The sequence below is a fragment of the Pezoporus flaviventris genome, unplaced genomic scaffold, assembly GCF_033815535.1.
Source record: "Pezoporus flaviventris isolate CSIRO_AGI_PZ_B2104156 unplaced genomic scaffold, CSIRO_AGI_Pfla_v1 ptg000080l, whole genome shotgun sequence".
Classification (NCBI taxonomy): Eukaryota; Metazoa; Chordata; class Aves; order Psittaciformes; family Psittacidae; genus Pezoporus; species Pezoporus flaviventris.
In genome coordinates, this window is record NW_026892628.1 from 466,338 (window position 1) to 486,575 (window position 20,238).

At 50.7% G+C, this 20,238-nt stretch overlaps 1 protein-coding gene across 1 annotated transcript; it reads right to left on the reverse strand.

The window, feature by feature from the left end:
- Positions 1 to 7,220: 7,220 nt before the first annotated feature.
- Positions 7,221 to 20,183, reverse strand: MAU2 (MAU2 sister chromatid cohesion factor). The gene is made up of 19 exons (XM_061474690.1): positions 19,728 to 20,183; positions 19,615 to 19,632; positions 19,343 to 19,408; positions 18,621 to 18,716; positions 16,948 to 17,042; positions 16,629 to 16,656; positions 16,004 to 16,159; positions 15,327 to 15,473; positions 14,788 to 14,878; positions 14,398 to 14,501; positions 13,458 to 13,535; positions 12,883 to 12,948; positions 12,547 to 12,630; positions 11,749 to 11,798; positions 11,427 to 11,504; positions 10,895 to 11,006; positions 10,255 to 10,345; positions 8,625 to 8,752; positions 7,221 to 7,561 (listed from the first exon to the last, which is right to left on the reverse strand). The coding sequence occupies exons 1-19, from the start codon at positions 20,166 to 20,168 to the stop codon at positions 7,487 to 7,489; spliced, it is 2,004 nt and encodes a 667-aa protein (XP_061330674.1). The 5' UTR covers positions 20,169 to 20,183; the 3' UTR covers positions 7,221 to 7,486.
- Positions 20,184 to 20,238: the final 55 nt, after the last annotated feature.

Sequence of the window (20,238 nt, forward strand, 5' to 3'; positions counted from 1 at the left end):
GGATGCCCCATCTTTAGCACCGGTCCTTCCCTGCCCTCCCCTCCCCCACGCCCCTCCCCCCGCGGCCCCGGGACTCGCCGTGGCTCCGCTGCCACGCTCCGGTGGCGGTGCCCGCCGGGCAGCTCCCAGGGTGCACCCCTGGCTCCTCCCTGCCACCCCCCACCCCCCACCGCCCCCCATCGCCTTCCCCTTCCTCACGCCACTTCCCCCCCCGCCGTGCCGGGCCCCACACCCGCGTGTCCCCGGAGGGGGGGGGGAGGGGGCAGCCGTGCCCCACAGCCCCATTGCCCCCACACCTCCCCCCCACCTCAGCGCACCGACCCCCCCCCCCCCCCCCCGCCCCGCCCCGCGGGGGCGCACTCACTGTCCGCAGCCCCCTCGGAGCCGCCTCCTCCTCCTCAGCGGGGCCCGGGCCGGACTGGGGCCGTGGGGGGGAGGGGAGGCGGCTCCCTCAGGTGGCCACTGACAGGAGGAGGGAGGGAGGGAGGGGGAGGGGGCTGCGCGCGCAGGGAGACCCCGCCTCGCGCCTCCCCCCACCCCGGCGCGGGACTCCCGTGGCGGCGCGCGCGCCACCAACCGTCACCACCTCCCCCCAGCCCCCCCCGGGACGCTCCTCTCCCCCCCCCCCCCCCACGGTTGCCAGGCAGATTTAGGACTAACGCGCGCGCCCTCGGGCTGGGGCGGGGCTTATTTGTAATTGAGGGGCGGCTGTGCCGCCCAATGGAAAGCTGGGCTGCGCACAGCGTTAGCCAATCGCAGCCACAGCCCGCCTTCGCCCCGCCCACGGCGTTAAGGGAGGCCGGGAAAGAGGCGTGGCCGTTCTCTTGACTGACGCGCCGTCTGCCCAATGAGCGCGCGCGGAGCTCCGTGGGTGGGGCCAATGGGAGCCAATGCGCGTCGCGGCGCAGCGAGAGGGGGCGCGTCCCGCGGCCGGGCAGGGCCGCGCGGTGCCGCTGACCCGGGCACCGCGGCGGGCAGCGCTCCCCCGCCCGGCGCCGCGCCGAGGCCGCCTGAGGTGATGCGCGGCCCGCGGGGAGGGGCCGTGGCCACCGCCGCCCTTATCCGCCCGCGCAGGCCGCGCTGGGGCCTCCGATAGGGGCCGGGCGCGGGAAGGAAGGGGAAGGGGAAGGGGAGCGGGGCCGCGCCGGGAAGGGGCCCGGAGCCCTTAAAGCGGTTGAGGGTCTGCCCCGCGCTCAGCATGAGCGCCATGCACCGGGTCGAGGCGGTGCCGGGATCGGAACAAAGGAACTAATCAATGCGCTTTCCCCCCCAGGACAGGCCCTGTCCAGAGCTGCTTGTTCAAGATCCGTGTTCCAAGCCGCCAGCTCGCACCCTGCCATCGCCAACAGCCGCCTCAGCGCTCCCGGTGCAGCGTTTTCGGCCACTTGCAAAGAGCGCGTTCTTCGAAGGGAAAAAAAAACAGGATCTTGGTTAAAACGAGATTATAATGGAGGGTAAATAAAGCAACAGGAGCTGCGCTTTGTTTGTAATGCCAGCGCCAACCTGTCGTCAGTTATGTTCATTTACAGCGTGTTGAAGGATGAGATGTGGCTTCGCATCAGGTGCTTGTTTCAAACAAGTGAGATAAATGCGTGTTGGTTTCATTCACGGTAAGCAAAACTCGGTACAGTTCCACCTTCTGAGGGTAGGGAAGGCAGAAGGCACAGAGCAGAGGCCGCAAGAAGAAAGCAGCAGAAGCAGAGCTGGAATCCACGTCTCATCCCTCCCTCTTCAGCACGACTGCCTGCTCCTGGAGTGGATTCAGCCTCTGGTCAGGAAAGTGCCACAAACTCAGGTTTCCACTCTAAAGATCCACAGTTCCTGTTAACAGCTTTGTGTTCACTCTCCTTTGCAAGACTGAACCCAGGTTTTCTTGGTTTTAAGTGTTTTCCTCCACCCTCTGTAAAAGCCAGTTTTCACTACAACAAAGGGTTAACCGCTCCCAACCTGTTGTAACTGGTTAGTGACTTCTCCCAAAGCTTCTGGCTTCATTTCAGGCCATTCAAAACTTGCTGGTTCACTAATCAGGCCTCCATCCTTCTGAAAGGGTGCTTTAATCCACACAGGAGTGCGTGCACCCCCACTTGTTTTCCCTGTTGTGGCATCAGGAGAGTTTCAGAACAGGTCTAGCACAGCATGAGCTTTCTTACCTAGAAGGGAAAGTTATTCCCAGAAATCTCTTCATAGCTCTTTTCTTCTTGTCCTGTTTGGCCAGGTTTTTCCTGAGGTGACGGCAAGCTTTGCCACCTGCTGAGGCAGCACCCAGTGGTCCTGGCACACACACAGAAAGATGTGCTTTCCCCTTTATGTTTCAAACCAAGTGTTTATGTGGGGATAAGCCCAGAGCTTGACAAAAGAGAACTTCCAGCCACTCGCTGTGCTGCAGCCTGGCATCTTCACTGGGCTTTGGCAGCTTGTGACAAGCCTCTAAAAGGTGAAATACAACCATCTCCTCTGGTTGTGGCTCCAGATCTATTAGGCAAGTACCACCTGTACCTCTTTGCTAACATGTCTTAAGATGCGTCTCGTGGAGTTTTGCCATTAGGTGCATCCTCTGAGGTTCTGCTTCAGAGAAGATGCCAGAGTGAGCTCCAACAGCAGATGAACAGGGCAGGCCTGAGAGAACTGTGATGATAGCATAGTTTATGCCAAATACCATTCTCCTCCCCCCCCCCGCAGGGTGAGGAGCCTGGGGCAGCGGCAGAGCTGATAGAGCTGGAAATAGCGATTTCCACCAGAAAGGAAGCTGCCATTTGGGTTCCAAATTTTCATATAGTGAGTAACTTGTCAGAACAGAACTGACTCAGCTTCTGCGGCGACACTCAAGGGAGGAATGCAGCAGCTCAGATGACGGGACCGGCTGCAGGTAAGTCTTCAAGTGTTTCGGTTTTGCTGAGTTTTACCTGCAGACAAGGGGCTTCAGTTTCCTTCTTCCTTTTAAATTGAAGCTCAAAAGGGTAAAATGGGGATAAAAGACACACAAGGCAATGTCCCATTAAAGCAGATCCCATTTGTGAAGATAATACAGTCAGTATCCTCCTTGGCTGCACCATGCAGTGAAAACCACCTGTCCCAGGCCAAGGAACCAACATTCCGGGTGTCTGACAGATCCACAAAATCCTTGTTGTATCCCAGGCTCCTCCAGCGAGAATCAGCTGGAATTCTGGATCTTGTTGCAGCAGGAGCCCTCACCCTGGCCCCAGGTACAGCGGGATCCATCCCTGCTCCCTGTGTGCGACAGCTTCCAAGGCCAGGCTGGTGCTGCGCTGCTTGCAGGGAGGCTGAAGGAATCAGTGTTCTACAGAGCACTGGAAGAAGTAAAATTAAGCTTTATTTCAAAACTCCTCTACTCCAGAAGCCGAGAGATCCCAAAGGCCAAAGGGAACATGCTGGGTCTCTCCCAGCCCAGGAGTTGGTGTGGGTACAGCTTCAGGAAGCAGCACTGGTGGAATGTGCACATCCTGCTCCTGCTGGAGAACTACAAACACTGACCCACACGTTGTACAAGCCTGACAACAGTGAGAGCTTCACTGCAGGGAGCAATTAAAGACACTTGCAGGGACAGACAGTAGAGAGCACACACAAGGGCCACTACAGCTCCACTTCTCCCAAGTCGTGTGTACAGCCCAAGCCACCAGCACCGTTGCCCTCACTGCTGTATGGGATGGAAACGGGTTTACTTGGTGCCAGCTGGGGAGAGGTCAGTAATAGCCACGGAAAAATGGGACATCATTGACCTCCTGCTGGTGGGATTTCTGGAGAAGTTGGAAAAACTGCATGAAATGAAAGCAGTAAAGTAACAGGGAACAACTGTGGTCACCCCACGTGTGCACAGGCAGCACACGGAACACACTGGGCTCACCCCACGTGTGCACAGGCAGCACAGCAACCAGGCCCTAACCTTTTAGCACTGTCAGCTTTAGTTCATGGGGGTTCAGGGAGGGCCTGGAGGGGATGAAGTACATGATTGCTGTGTTCTACTGTTCAACTCCCAGCTGCCAGACTGATGGAGGTGGCCTGTGTACAGGGGCCTTTTGGGTGTTCACAGTGTAGGAAACTCAAGACAAGAGACACCCACGTCTCCAAACTGCATTCTCTATCCATAGCCCAGATTTCACACTATGTACACAACAGCGATCAATGCTTCTGTGGAAGTTCTTGCTACTAATTTAAAAATACTAGAGAACAAACTGTTCAGTTCTCTCCATTTCATCTTTAGAAGAAAAACCTCTTTGTTTTAGAAGTTCATAAAAGACTTCAGGTTTGGTTCTAGAGAGAATTCAATGACTGGATAAGAAGGATTTCGAAGCACATCATTCAAACCGAGTCACACAGACCAAGCACTCAGCAGAACAGGAGTTGTGAGCTGTGAACCTCGAGCTTTACATCTGCACTTGACAGTGAGGAAGAACTTCAGTTCCCAGGTCCTGGTTTTAATCTCTGCTCCATACAAAAGATACTGAAAAGCACAAACTATTAAATAATTTAATATACAAGTGTCGTTAAAAAGCACTGTACATTGTCACAAATGTACATGGAATTTTAGAGCTAGAAAATCAACGAGTTCTGTTCAAATTTACATGATCTTTGACATCCTGTTGCTGGGAAGAGGACTCTGCAGCAGTGTTGGACTCCCCAGGGCCGCAGGCAAATGCTGTTCTGTCCAAGAGCAAAGCCCCAGTGAAGGTCCCAGGGAAACCCCAGCCTGATCCTCCTGCCATGACAAGTTCAGCCACCACATTTAGCAAAGGTTCCTGTTCCAAACCTGAGCATGCCCACAGCAGAGGCGAGTTCCCCTCCAGCACTTCCTTCCCTCCCCAGGACACAGCAGGGATTCCAACTACAAAGAGCCAGAGAATTCCCACTGCAAACTGCTATCCCACAGCACAACCTTCAGCTCTGCAGGGCCCTGAGCAGCAGGATGGGGTGAGGAGCTGCAGGACAAGGCTGGGGGCAGGTCACTGTCACTACAAGCTCAAGCCCCAGCTCTCTCGAGATGGAAGTTTTTCCATGGTGCCTTAGAGAAGCAGAACCTTTCTGCCCAACGACTGTAGTTAGGGAGGAGCGTGTAAGCAGTGAACAGCCTCAGCCTAGCTGACAACAGCCACATGAAGAGAGCACTTGGATCACCTGAGCAGGCCTTGAGCTGAGTTTAAAGGACATCCTTTTCTGTCACTCATCATTCCCCAGCACTGCCAAGAAAACAGCATTTAGAGGCTTAAAACCAATTCTTGCAACTTAGTGACTTAAGGAGCAAACAGCCAAAGAGTTTCCATACACACAAAGAAAGGGGAAAGACTTAAAGACATCCATAGCATCAATACCCCCAGGTAGGATTTACCTGGTCATTCCTGTCCAAACTCCAAGCCCATGGCAGCAGCTGAGCTTATGGGGCTGTTCTATCACTAACAGAGGCAGGGACAAGTGGAGTGAGCCAGGGCCACACAACATCACCACTGAGACAGGTTCCTAACCCCAGTGCTACAAAGCCAGCAGATCCCGTGGGAATGTGGCTGTCAGCTCTGTGACTCAGAGCCATGGAGGGGACAGGAGAGCAGCTGGCACAGAACAGGAGCAAGGATGCAGAACAGGATCCATCTGAGGGTTCTCTCTGTACCTGGTACCTCCAAACCCCATGTGCTGCCACCTCAAACATTTCTTTCCTATGCTTCTAAACGCTTGGAACAACACTGAAGTTTCTTCCTGCAGACCCAGTAACAGGACTCTCTCCCTACACCAGCATCGAGATTTTCCCTGTTGGAGACTTAACAAGGCCTAAAACATGCACATCTTCTGCAAGAGTAAATGGCTGAGAACAGCAGAGGAAACTTAAAACCCCCTATTTTGGCAACTGGACAAGCACTTATCCCCTTAATATCATTCACTGGTAAAAAGTGATGGGTTTGAATGACAAAAAGCAAGTCTCTGAGACAGGAGACAAGACTCTGAACAAGAATGGCCGCTGAGCTTGGACTTCATCTTTAAGATCCATTCCAACCCAAACCCTTCTATGATTCACAGTAGTACTGCTACAGTAAAACTTGTAAAGGTTTCAGGGGGTCAAATGCTTCCTCTCAAATATTCCCCTCCTCCCTCAGAGGAAAAAGCCCTACAGAAAGGATTTTTCTGGCACATTCCTTTTCCCTTCCCCTTTCAAGCTGGGAGAGAAATACGCAGAGCTACCAAGAGAGAAAAACACCCTAGGAACCTCACGAGCTTTACATGGCACTACAACACCTGGCCCAGATCCCTGCTATGAAACTGCTGCTGCTTCATGGAATAACAACTCTCCTCCTGGTTTCTGCAGCACAAACTTGGGCCTCATCTCTCCTGTTCTGAGACAGCAGCAGGAGCCCAGGAAAACAGAGCGAGAAGTCACAGAGTCACCAAAACACTGACAGAGAACAGCAAAGCAAACACTGAAGAGTTTGGAAACAGGAAGCTTTTGCCAAGGGCAAGCCTGCAGTTTCACCACATGCCTCTGGCTTATGCTGGAGCTGGGGTTTAACCACTGCTTTAACTCTGTACAAGTCATTAAGGCACAGATGCTGCCTTCCCTTGGTGAGGCTGTGCTGAAGGTGCAAACCGCTGCTTCCCAGCTGCTTGGCCAAGACAGGGAGCAGCCAGGAGGCCAAGAATGTGCCTCCTTCCATCCACACCATGGCAGAGATTGGAGAGAGCTGTGGTTCTGCCTTCCCCCATGCAGGCGTCATGGCAGTGCAGGGAGATCCAAGGCAGACCATCACAGGGATGAAGTGGTGGCACACTGTCACACACTCAGGATGTAGAACCTGCTCCTCTGACACCAGCACAGGACTGGAGGCCATCCTGAGGACACCAACACCCCCCAAAGCTGCAAACACCATCAGAGTTCAGAGCTCCCCATCCCATCCTTACCTTCACTGCGAGGCTACAACCAGCACTGGCAACGACTTGCACCCCGTGAGAAGAATATTACCCTCAGAAACTAAATGTAGATCTTTAGTGCACTCTACAATCAACTCTTGATTTAACCCAATTCTTCCCAGGAGTGGAAGGGTGCAGATTCCTGCATCATACCCCAAGGAAGGTTTGTATTCAGGCTACAAGTGGTATTAAAACTGAGTCCTCTTCATTTCCTGTGACGGCTTTTAAAAGTTAAGATATCTAAGAACTTAAGGAACAAGTGTCCTTGGGACTAAATCTTATTTCTCAGTAAGAGGAAAGCAGATTAAAACCAGTAGGTATATACACACTAGCTGTATATTCACACACATTATGTAAAAGCAGCTTAAAATGCCCTTCTCACTTTGCAAGTCTATGAAATGTACTTTGTTGTCTTTATGCAATCTGGTTCCTACAAGGCCCTCACTAGAAGAGGAATTCGCTGCCTTTTCTTTGAAGAAAAGATTTTGCATCAATTTTTGCTCTTTTTTTTTTTTTGGCATTTCTTGGTGGCTTTTCCTTTGCTTTTTAAACACATTGTCCTGGTGTCAGTTACTGTGTTTCACAGGAGACTGGCCAGGCTGGTGGTGGGTCCGTTCTGGGCCTGGAACTGTACAGGAGGTGGTCCGTCTGTCCACTGCAAGACAACAAAGAGCATGAAAATCCTACAGCCACTGCCTGGGGAGGGACCAGGCCAGGCCAGAGCCATCCACTGCCTGCAGGTAATGAGAGACTTCAGCTGGAGAAGTTGATGATCAGGTTTGACTTTGTTTTTAGAGCTCCCATCCCAAAGTGTTTCTTTGGGAGCCACTCCACATGCCCGTCATTCCAAACCTCCCATGCTGAATCCAGGGCCAGAGGTGATGGAGTGAAAGCATTTCCTGCTCTTGCAGGTAGAGATGACTTGCACCAATAAGAAGCACCCTCATTTCTACATGTCTCAGGATCCTTTTGCAAGCAAAGCCAACATGCAGCATCTTCCTACTGGCCTTTCCCCCCGCTTTCTTCTCCCCTGAAGACACCAACTTCCTCCCATCTCTCATAACTGGACATGATTTCAGTTCAGAGCAGTAAACTGCCTTATCCCATTGCCCAATTGGAAACCATTCTGTATTTTAAAACCAGTGTTACAGATGTTTATGACAGGAAGGAATTCAATAGTTGAAATGCAAAGAATCCTTAAGGCAGTGGCTTTGCAGACATCTCATGGTGTTAACTGGAAATCCAGATTTAGAGAGAAGTCAAAAAAGCCAAATCCCCAACTTAGAATGCTGAAGTAGCAGCAGGAAGTGTACTTTCAGCAGCACACAACAAAGCATTCCCCAGCACAGGCAGAATGGATCACCTGAACACCAAACCTAAACCTGAGAACACACTAAGTGTCTTTCAGAAGCAGTAGCTGTCACCAAAACGAAGTGGCTACCTCCACAAAAGCCATTAAAAACCATACATATAAATTTTGGTGTATCAAAGAAACACTACTAAGAAACAAAGACCTTCCCCACCAAATACCTTTATAACAATGCCCTAACTGAGCCACGCTTCGTCTTTCTGTTCTCACTCCTCTTGAAGTACTAGGAAGCAGGTTGAATTTTGGCAACTCAGAAGCACGCTCCACAGGGGAAAGGGACAAGAAAAGCAAGCAAAGGGGGTTGTTCTGCCTCCAGACTGCTCCCAGCTACCAGAGGAAGCTTGCTTACCGTGATGAGGTTGTGCTCAGGAAGGCTGCATGCCTCAATGTGGTCCTGCAGGAGCTGCTGGGAGAAGTTCTGGTGCATCTGTGCTGCCTCATGGGCATCCATGGCATTCCCACAGGCCTTGTTCAGGTCTGGAAGACAGGAGCAGTGTGTGTTTACCTCGAAACACTCGCCTCCAACTGGCCTCCTCTGGTCCAAGGAGGCTCTTTGCTCTCGTTGATGATTCAATCATATCCTCAAGTGAGATCAGATGAAAACCTCCACGGGAAGCAGGGAACTCGCAGCCTGCCCTTTTTTGATGCTATTTTAGCTTCCAACTATTAAATGTATCATTTGAGGAGCTCCAAAAGGAGGCAGCAAACTCCTCACCCCAGTAAAAACCCAAGAGCAGCTCGCATTTGGCTTTTTAGCTTCCAGCCCCATCTAGCGGGGACAGGACAGACTCGCAGCTTTCCTTCTGCAGCTCCACTTCTTTTCCACGCAAATCCTTGCCTTCAGGGAACCGCAGCACCCTCCTGCTCTGCACACACCGAAAGCTGCTCTTCGTGCCTTGTTCTCTGGGAGGTTTACTCACAGCAATCAGCTCAATCAGGTTTCAGACTGGGAACCTACTAAGGATCAGGCATGTTTTAGGTATCAATGATGAGCAGCACAGCGTGGCAAGGGCTGAGCTGCTGCACTTCCTGTGGATGGAAGTGTGGTTGTGTCTTGTTACTCCTCATTAGGCACCTTTTCTTCAAGAGAAGGTAGTTCCAGAGACGAAGATCTTTGGAAATACCAAAGCAGAAACTGCCTCTTGTTGCTCCCAGGCTACTGGATACACTCAGAGGTCCACGGGGTGAGGTTTCAGCCACAGCAGGTTCAAACTGGACTCTTGGCATGTTTTGTAGGAGAACTACCACTTGGACATGAGTAAGAAAAGTCCTTTCAATTGCCTGGAAGCAGTTTTGTAGCAAAGGCATGAGCAAAGCAGCAAATAAGCCTGACCCACAGTGCTCAGCACAGAGCAGGGTGAATGTGGCAGTTTAATACACATTGAAGCTGTGGGGTAGAGTTGCTGCTGTATTTTCTACTGAGAGCAAATCACTTGCAACATTAATGCTGACAGTCTGCCAAGACACTGGTCAATATTTGAACAAAGCATCCTGGGGCCAGCCTGGATCACAGGAAACAATATTTACATATGAAGTATAGAACCATGGAACTGTTTAGGCTGGAGAAGACCTTTACGCTCATTGAGTCCAACCATTGTAACAGTCCCTGTTGTTGAATCAAGCTCATAAACAGAGGCAAAGCCTAAGCAAAAGGTTTATTCCACCTGGAACTGCAATGAAAAGCAGAGCAGCACCAGTGCCAATGGAACCCCTTTTCAAGGGGCACCCACTCAGTTCTTAGCATCACAAACTGCCATCCAGTGCCAGCAGGAGAAACCCAACTGCTGCCAGCATGGGGACACCGGAGCCTTCTCACTCTAGGGGTCTTCCAGCCCCCCAGATATGCCCCTGGTATTGACAGCATTGCCAGAGGCACAGAGCAGGGCTGCAGCAGCACTCACTAGGGTGCTGGCAGCACCACAACCCCAGCTCCAGGCTCTTTGCTGCTCTTTTGGAGTTCAAACCTTCTCCCACCTTACCTCTCAGCAGAGCCGAGGACCAGAGCTGCACAGACATGTCTGGGATCTTGCTGGCAAGCTGCATGGCTGGCACCACCATGTTGTTGCTTTCCTAGGGAAGAGCAGATAGCAAAATGAAATGGACAGGAATGATTTGTGGCCCCTCTTGCAAACTGAAATCACCTGGAGATGTTACATTTGTGACAAAACGTGTCTACTTCAACCACTGCCATGTAACTAACTAGAAGCGCTGAACGGGACAATAACCCAAACACATTGTATCTAAAGGTGTCTGGAATTCTGCTCTGGCCTAGGCATCGTGCAAGGTAACAGAAACACTTCATACATTCTGTGGGGAGAATTAAGAAGCTTGCTCGCAACAATTCCTTCCCACGCAATCTGGCTGAACCACAGTATTCATCCTTCATTCAGCTCTTTTCTTCGAGTGATTTCAGGCATTACAGAAACACATTTGTAGAAAACCTTTAACTCTGTGCAAGTGTTATTAACCACAGAGCTCCGGAATCATGTACCTCAACACGCTGCCAGCTGTTGGTGGGACACTACCAAACAAGCATCTTTAAAATAACACTCATTTCACAACAGGTCCTATTGGCTAAGTGACAAGTGGAACGTTTACATGGCAATAGCAGAGACTTACCCTGTGATTCCCCAACACGTAGAATATGTGGCCCAGGAGCACGAGGGAACACGCCGTCAGTCGGTTCAAGTCTTCTGCATTTGACATTTTCAATGTCTCTCGCAAGAATCGCCTTAAGCCAGAGCAAAAAAGGGGAGTTCAGAGCCTCTCCTTTCCCTCCAGTCTCTAAGAAGCTTTATTAAGAACCAAATGAAACCAATTGGCAAATATTAGCACTCAGGACTAACTGTGTGCTGCAGGTGACCTTAAACAAAGGGCTTCATTCCCAAACCTCACCTTTTATTTAGCAAAACTAAGTGGTAACAGAGTCCTCCTTTGGAAAGCTTTGCTCTGTGCTGCTGCAGAGGGAGCATGAGAGAGATCTAAATCCAACAGCTCCCTGAAGCTTTTCTCCCAGGTAAAACAGAAGGTGCCCAAATCCCCAGGGAGAAAGAGCTGCAGGCTTGCAAGGGAGGCCTCAGGGGGTTTAGTTTGATCTTAACCAGCTGGATTCCATGTCTCCATTTTGCTCTCCCCACCCCTTCATACTCACTTTGCCTCATTGTATCTTCCTTGGAAGAAGGAGAAGAGACCTCGGATGTAGAAAGCTGCTGCTCGAAGACAGTGAGAGCTACGGATAAAGCAAGGTGTTAGAATCCAGGTGCTGCACAGGGATCAATGCAGCACACACCAGATTCCTTGGAATTGCCCAGTAATCCAACCTCCAAATAAAAGACTGCATTTAGCACATGGGCAGAGCTTCTGCCTTCAAAAGAAGTTCATGATTTTGTTTTCTTTTCAAACAGCCTATTACAAATCCATTATCAGCATCACCAACACAACAGCAGCATGGAGAGAGCTTCGGGAATTCTCACCTCACAGGAAAATTATGGTCTGGATTTATCCTTTCCAATAAGCTGTAAAGCTGCAAAGTGGAAGGAGAATAAAAGGATAATCAGCATTTCTCAGATAGCCAGGCTGAGATACCACAAATACACTCAAGGTTCGCTTGCACTGTGTTGGTCATAGCACAAACATACCAATATTAAGAGTTTTCACACCCATTCCGATCCTAAAACCAAGTTTTATACAAAACAGGCTTTCCCTGACTTTATAGAACTCTCTAGACATTGTTAACATTTCCTCAGGAAACTTGTACCTGCGAGCCGAGCTGTTCAAGAGCCCCATCAGGTTTGCTCTTGAATTTAAACCAGAAATCAACTAAGAAACTCAGAGCATTGCATTCTTAGCTTTGCTCCCTAAGGGGTTCTGTGTGTTTGGTGAAGAATCAAAGCATCATTCACAGCCTCTTCATAAGAAACCTGCAAGTGTTTCTCTGAGAACTCCTGCTGAGGGATGAGGCAGCTGGAGCACGGTGTTACTGTGGCTTCAGGCCCAGCACTGAAGCACCATGCACACACACATGCACATTCCTATTCCTGGCTGTTTGTTCAGCCTTGCTTGGGTTTGTGTCATCTCATAAACCCCCTGCACAGATGGAAGCTGAAGCAAAGGGGATGAATGAGTCAAGGGCAGTCCCTGAAGCAGGAGCTGCCTGGCTGGACAAGGCACTGCTCTGCAATATGCTCAGAGGAAAAAGCTAATCCCAGCAGGGCAGCAGCAACCTCCAAGGAAGTGCTGGTGTGTAGGACAGGAGTCAGGAAGCAGCTCACCTCTTGGTGCCGGTTGCCTTCCCTGATGTACACACTGGCTAAGTTGGTCACAATAAATGCCCACAGTTCTTGATGTGTAGTGAGCTAAAACAAAAAAGATACCAACAGCACAGTTAAAGCCTTCAGCATCTCACTCAGAATTGACTCACCCATCTAAAGCACAGGTTTGGTGGCTGATATTTTGCCATCTCCTGACCTGAATTTCTATTAGCACAGAAAAAAAACCCGAACTAATGCAACTGAGACAGTCTCCAGGTTTCCCTTCCAGCCTCAACTGCTCAGTGACCCCCCTGATTGCAGCATCCCTAAGGAAATAGTTTGGGAAGAACATCTTACCCTCAGTGCTGTAGTAAACTGTGCTTCCGCGTTGTCCATGCAGTTCACAGAGATGCAGTAGAGCCCCTGCAGAAGACATGGTGTTTCTAAGATAACACAAAGAGGAAAGGCCCCCACAAAGAAACAGAAACCCCAGGGATTAACAGGAATAAAGGTAACCAACGGGTCTTAGTTTTGTCTGGATCTGGGAAAAAATACACAAAGTCCTTCAAACTGGCATATTCTTGTAACCTTCCCCCCTCCATTTAGCCAAGAAACCCTCCATTTCCTGTAAAACCCAAACATAAGTCCTCCCCCTTACACAGTTCCCACAACATACTGTCTCCAATGTGCACAGGATAGCCCTCGTGTATTCACCTTCTATGCTTACTATCATGCTACACATCACCTAGTTAAAGAAGGGATTTAAGCCTTTGATAGGCTTCAACAGCTCAGCAGGACTGGCCAAGGCAGCCCCACTGCTCAGCAGGAGCTCTCAGGGGCTGCATCACCACGGGCTCCTTAGCACCTGGTGAGGAGTCTTGGGTAGGGTCTTCCAAAGAGTAAAGAGTTTACCACTGATCACAGCCACTTACCAAGAGGGTGTGCAGCTGGGCAGCGTGGTTGGAGAACAGCCTGGGCGACTGCTGGCAGAGCTGGCACACTTGGGAAATCTGGTAGCAGAAAAAGAAGTATTTAAGATACTTTATCTCATTTTATGTCCCAAATCCATCTGCTTGTGTCACAGGATGTGACAAGGATCAGTTCAAGACTCAGGTCATGCTCCTGGGCCCGGGCACACGCTGCTCCACTCATGTTCCACAAGGTTCTTTGCTTTGCAGCAGCTCCACCATATGGTGGCTCCACCTGGAAAGCGAGTCACAGATCTCTGCTGCCATGCTGGGAATGGGAGTTGGAACACAACAGAAAAGCTGGAATAAGGGTCTTTCATAGGGTAGGAGCTTCATGAGCCAGAACCAATGACTATTCTTTTAGCAGATGAATTTCCCCCACTCCACAAGTGCACTCGAGAGGCAGCTGACACAGAGGTTGAGGTGATCCAGCAGCATGTCCTCAAAGCAAGGGATGTACAACCAGGATTTTAAAATCCCAGAAAAGCAGCACAGTTCTGTCCTGCATTAAAGAACACTCTTCCTTCCCCCACACTATGTGAGAGGAGGAAAGGAACAGAAAGGCAGGGAACCTTCAAAACTGGAAAGAACAGGAACACAAAGAGCTAAGGGAAAAGATACCAGAGTCAGACTGCAAGGTATGATCAGGCAGCTGGAGGCACCCACCACTGTTGACTCCATAAGCAACTCTGAATGTTCTTAAAGGGGATACTTAAGAGGAGGCTAATTCCATGGCTTCAGAGTCACAGTAGCCAGAGCCATCACGCCTGAAAGTACCTGTCAGTTTAACACTGCTGGAATCCCCATCTGAGCTCAAGTATCCTCCTCAACACTGAAATTCCCATGGTTTACAAGCTATCACAGCTTCCATCCACAACCAGGGCAATGCTGACATCCCCTTTACCTCCTGCAACGCTGTGGCTTTGTGTCCCGTGACAAGCCGACACATGATGATGTGTTCCAACAAGATCACTTGGAATGATGACAAGATAGGACTGCAGTCCAACACTGGAAAGGGAACAAAAGGAATACAATAAGTGAAATTAAGCCAATATTAACACCTTGTCCACCACCTACAGCCCAGTTTACTGAGCTGCAATAAACCCCCCCCCCCAACTTGATTTCTGTACCCAAAGTAACCACTCAGTTATAAACCAGAGTGAAGTTCTTTGATGCAGCAGACACAGACTGAGAGCACTCTCCCAGAGAGCTAAATAAGGTTGCTGTGGTCTTGCTTTAATTTAAATTAGCAACAAGAAAAGGAATCTTGCAGAATTATAACCCTTATCCTTACTTTTTAGCTTCTCTAGCTGCATGAGTGCTTTGTCTGTGTACTTCTGAGCCTTCTCCAGGTACCCTGCTTGCATGGAATGCATCACTGTCACCTGCCAGAAAACACAGGAGAGGTTACAAGGAATGATCTTTGCAAAGGTCTGGGAAGCTTCCACAACTCCTCAGCCACCAGCTTTTTAAACTCACTTAAAAGTGACACATTTCAGATTATAATCACATTCAAGAAGCAGCAGGACTAGTTACAGGAATCTGAAGTCAAGATTGTCACTGTGGTGGTAAAAATAAGCCAACACAGCTCTATCTCATCCAAATCAATAAGCTGATTCTATGATCTGGATCTGAATAAAGTTCCATTTCAATTGCCAGGCTTCTCACACAGTGTCTTCAAGCACTGAGAGCCACAGTCTCTCAGATACTGTAGCAGAACCAAACTGCCAGTGGAACATACAGCAGCGCATGGTCTGGACCTTACACTGGCTCCAAGCAATCCCAAACCAATCCCTCATTACTGATAATATAAGTAAGGAAAATGCTCCTCACCAAGTAGACCAGCACACACATGTGCTCTTTGGGCAGCCAGTGAAAGAGGTCAGCGGGGTTGCTGGGCAGGATCTCATCGTCATGCAGTGTGGAGATGGTCTGGATGCACTGCTGCAGCTGCTTCAGGCACGGCTTCACGCTCTTCACCTGCAGGAAAGCAGCCACATCACGTGTACCTGCTGCAGCCCTCAGGTTTCAGTGCTTCCTTGCTTGGGAAAACTTGCCAGGCAACAAATAACCCCCAAATTCAGGATATGAGACCATGCATAAGTCACACCAGTGCCTACTTCCAGGATTAACAACAAGCATAGAATTGGAGAATAGTTTGGGTTGGAAAGAACCTTAAGATCATCTAGTTCCTGCCATGGGGAGGGATGCCTCACCCTAGACCATGCCACCCAAATCAGCCCTTCATATTTGCTCATCAACCCACAGACACTCAAAATGTCTTTCAAATTCAGACACAAAGGCTGTTATCTCCACCAGCATCCCATGGAAGTGAAAGCAGCCATTGTGGTTCTAAGTGGATCACAATAAACTTTTCCTCCAGGGAGAAGAAAAGAATGCCATTGCTTTCTTCCTCATTCCATCCCCCCAGACCAGCTCAGTTACTCCTGGGGCAGTATTTGTTCCCTAGTTTTCACAATGGAACTGGAGGAAGCACAACTCCCAGGTACCTGCCCAGCATCCAGGTAATGTGTGACCTGTAGCACTAGGAAGAAGACCCGTAATGACTCTTTCTGTATGGGGTTTCCTTGCCAGTTTTCAACTATCTGTCCACAAAGGGTAAGGAGAGGGTGCACCTCCTGCAGCTTCCGTTCCATTAGAAGGAGCTGTAATTGAACAGGAAAAAAGAAATCATTCTTTTTGTGCTAAATGGTTTAAACACTTGAAGAACCACAGCAGAGCCCTGGGTACATCAGTCTCCTGAAGACAAAACCAGACTCAAAGCCATCTTGTTGCAACAGCACCAGCCTTTTCACATGGCCAGATCCCTTCACCCTGAATTACAAGGGCTCCAGGGACCATCTGCAGTTGTTCTTTCTCCTTGCAGAAAAGTCTTTGTCATCATGAAGGAGAAAAGCAAATAAAAGACAAAGCTATTCACAAGATCCTCCCCAGAATCCTGCAGGCTTCAGGCTTATCCCAGATGTATTTTAAAACTGGGCTTGCTCACATGGACAAAACAGAATAGCTAAAGCACATATAAGCATGCAAATACCTTAAAACAAATGGTCTCTCAGCATTCTGTAGCTCTGTGCATTAGATTAGTTAAATAAGTAAATAGTCCATCCAACTTACCATGCCCTTGCTTAGCAGGAACAGTGCTCTGAAATGAAACGGAACATCAAACTCAATAGAAACAGTTCCTCAAACCACAACTGCCCATAGAAAGCCTGAGGAAAACCCCAGAAATCTGCCATTCTCCCCCTCAGATACAACAGACAAAAGAGCATTGAGGAACCTGCCCCAGAAAGCAGGTTTAAAAGCAAGATGGAACAGTTCAATCACAGCCATTATCCCCCGTCCCCAAGTAATCACACCTGAATATCTCCAAATTAAAAAACAGAAGCAAGCAAAATCTTTCCTGTGGGAAGGGTAAAGCACCCCTGGAGCTCACCTGGTGTACTCGGAGCCCACCACCCGGGCGTACTCTGCTCCAACGCCGAGGAGGTCACACGCAGATACTAAGTCTTTTTCAAGTGTGTGAAGTTGCTGAAATGAAGAAAGGCCGTAAGGGACCAGCATGTTCCTTGGGAACCCCATGAGCAATGGCTACAAATGTAGCTCCTCCTGCGTTTTACACCTGACAGGCACTAAACTGCTACTTTGTGAATGTATGATCTGATCTTAGGGGTGTTCTCCAAAAAGAAAAGGCTGTAACATAGAATCATGGAATCAACCAGGCTGGAAAAGAACTTTTAAGGTCACCAAGTACAATCATTACCCCAGGCCAAAGAAAATGCCTCAGCCCCGTTTCATACCACACAAAGCTGTTGTAATTCATTACAACCATGTGCAGGTCAGATCCAAAGAGCTCCAACACAACTGTGGACTGTTCCACTGGAACAACGGAGGGTGTTCTCCAGCAGGAAGAAGAGCAGAGAAAGGCTGAGGGTGAGGCTGATGCCACAGCACCTCCCACCCCTCCTGTCTGCCAAGTTCTCTACTTGCTCCAAACTCGGGTAGGAGCCACGGAGCTGTACAAGAGGCACCAAGGCCTCTGCGGTCAAGCAAAGGCCTGAGAGGAAACAGCACCCAGAATATAGCAAAGAACATGAAGCCTCAGGGAAGGACCCTCTTGGAGGAAGGTACTGAGAAAACCACTTGAGCTTCCTCTGAGTACTCAGACAAAGCAAGCGTTTGTCCTTTAATCAATAGGAAAAGGACAGGATTCACTGTTTCTAAGCTACACAAAGGAGCTTGGCAATTCATTTTCAGACTTGGCCTGCTTAAGCTCCTCAGGATGGGGGAAAAGACAAGTCCAGGTGACTAAGATCAGATTGGTTCCTAACCCACCCTCCACTGCAGAGAGCTGTAAAGAGCAGTTAACTCCCGCAACTGCTGTGTTAAACACCTTGAGGCTCCTTAGGAGCAGAGAAGAGGCACAACCTGGAAAAACAGGGGTTGTTCTTCAGGAGTCATCTGCTCCTCCTGCTGCTCAGTTAACTCAGGATGTGCTTCCCACCCAAAGCACTGAAGCACTTGGGAAAAGCAGCACTTTGAAGTGCAGCTACACAGCTGAGGACTGAAAGAAGCGTTAAACCCCCCAGATCCCAACAGGCACCGGTTTGCTCCTACAACTGAAGATGGTCCAACCTGTGCAGCTGAAGCCACGCTCAGAGCACGTTACAGAACAGGAAGAGTAACATTGCTCAGAGGCCTCTGCACCAGCTGCTCTCCTCATCCCATCCCTGCCCACTAATTACCTTGAACATAATCAAACGCACACTCCAGGCTGGCAAACTCCAATTCCAGCAGGTTTTAAGAGAACATTTGTCCTTCCTGCAAGCCGTAAGGTGGATTTGATTTTGCTCCACCTCCAAACCCCTATGTTCTAGTGCCCACGGGGTGATCCTTGTTGCTTCCCCCCCCCCATCTGCCTTCAGGAAGTAAGAAGCGACCTAGATCCAATCTGGAGCCCACCAATATGTCATTCTTCTGCCTCTCCATTATCAACAGGGAGGTGCTGGGGGCATCCAAGCTCTTTTTAAGGGGAATATGGCTATTTCCTAGCCCTTTTTCCGCAGTCCCAGTGCTACAGTAACAGCTCCATCACTCTACATCACTTACTGCAAGCTGAAAAAGCAATCTGCAGTGCCAGTACGGGGTCTGTTGGGAGATCTGGATGGCTTTCCTCAACAGAGGTTTTGCTGTATCCACTGAATTCTGAAAGAGAAACACAAAACACCCCTCCCCAGTCAACACAAAACCCAGGCTGCTGGGAATGTCCTCCCTAACAACAGCAACTTCCCAACTTGTATTCGGTGGTGATCCTTAAGATGTGAAAAGGAAGAACGCCCATGTATGTAAGATGCACATCTACACTGGCCCCAAAGCATGTTCACAGGATTTCTCTATTTAACAGCTCTGACCATTACTCTGTCCTGGGCTTTCTCCCTACACAGGAGAGCAAAGGCAAACGCTTGCTTTAATGGAAGCAAAGACAAGTTAAGGCTTTTCTAGAGAAGAAAGAATAAAAATAGCCTGGGAACACAACAAAAGCTTGAGGAAAACCGTTTACCTTCCCCCTCCCCCAAATGAGCCTGTCCTTGTCTAAATAAGGCCTAAAGAAGTCCTTTGGCCAAGGAAACTTCCTCTGCGGTGCACTGCAATTCCAGCAGCAACTTTCACAATCGGAAAGACCACAAGTTCAGGTTCACACTTTGGGGCTCAAGTCTATATTCCCTGTACCTGAATAAACCCTATTACTACCAGCAACACGCTAATTCCAAGCCCAAAGACAGCTTCGACAAGAGCCCTGCAGCCCCAGGACGACCAAGAGCACCACTCACCTCCTGACAGTAGAGCTCGGACAGAAGGCTGGCTGCCTCAAACTTAACATCTTCAAACTGCGGGATCTGGCAGTGGCAGAGTTAAGTGAATATGAAACACAGCCTGGAAAACACCACCAGCCCAACGTCCACAACAACCCCGTAGCTGCATGCGTGAGGAAGGCAGCACCCGGCTGGGAAGGAGGTGAAACCAGCAGCAGGCTCCCCGTGCCCAGGGCCAGGCACTGGGGTCCTGAGGGCTGCTGCAGGGAGAGCGGCCAGGAAAAGGATACCTGCTGCGATATCAACCACTGCAAGAGAAGACAGCGGGTTAGTCTGCACCCCCGCGGGCCGGCCCCGCTGACAGGGCCCCTCCGCGGCCGCCCCCCCCCGGCCCCGGGCTCACCGCCTTCTCCAGGTGCCCGCGGGCCTGGTCGCCGTTGCGGGTGTGGTGGTAGAGGACAGAGCCGAGCTGGAGGTGGGTGCGGGCCTCCATGCGGGCGGGGGGCTTGCGGGGCAGCACGGCCTGCAGGCAGTGCACGCACAGCCGCACCTTGGGGGGGCTGGACGTGCGGAAGTGCTCGGCCAGGCCCAGCAGCGCTAGGTACCACGACTCGCCGCCGGCCGCGCCGCCGCCGCCCGACCCCGACCCCGGTGCGGGCCCAGCGCCGCCGCCACTACCGCCTCCTCCTCCGGCGGCCCCCCCGCCGCCACCTCCCCCGCCGCCACCTCCCCCCCCGCCGCCCGCTTCCCCGGAGCCCGCCGCGCCTCCCGCCGCCGGCTGCGGCTGCTGCTGAGGCGGCGGCTGCTGCTGAGGGGCCGCCGCGCCCGCCGCCACCGCCGCCATCTCAGGGCCGCCGCGACAACACGGGCGGGAGGGGAGGGGCGGGGGTGAAGAGCGGTGCGCGGGGGCCGCT

Coding starts and splice junctions, on each gene's coding strand:
- MAU2 (XM_061474690.1), bottom strand. CDS start 20,168: ATGGCGGCGGTGGCGGCGGGCGCGGCGGCCCCTCAGCAGCAGCCGCCG. Junction 16,657..16,947: donor GTGGGCTCCGAGTACACCAG/GTGAGCTCCAGG, acceptor GTTTCATTTCAG/AGCACTGTTCCTGCTAAGCA. Junction 14,502..14,787: donor GCAGCTAGAGAAGCTAAAAA/GTAAGGATAAGG, acceptor TTCCCTTTCCAG/TGTTGGACTGCAGTCCTATC.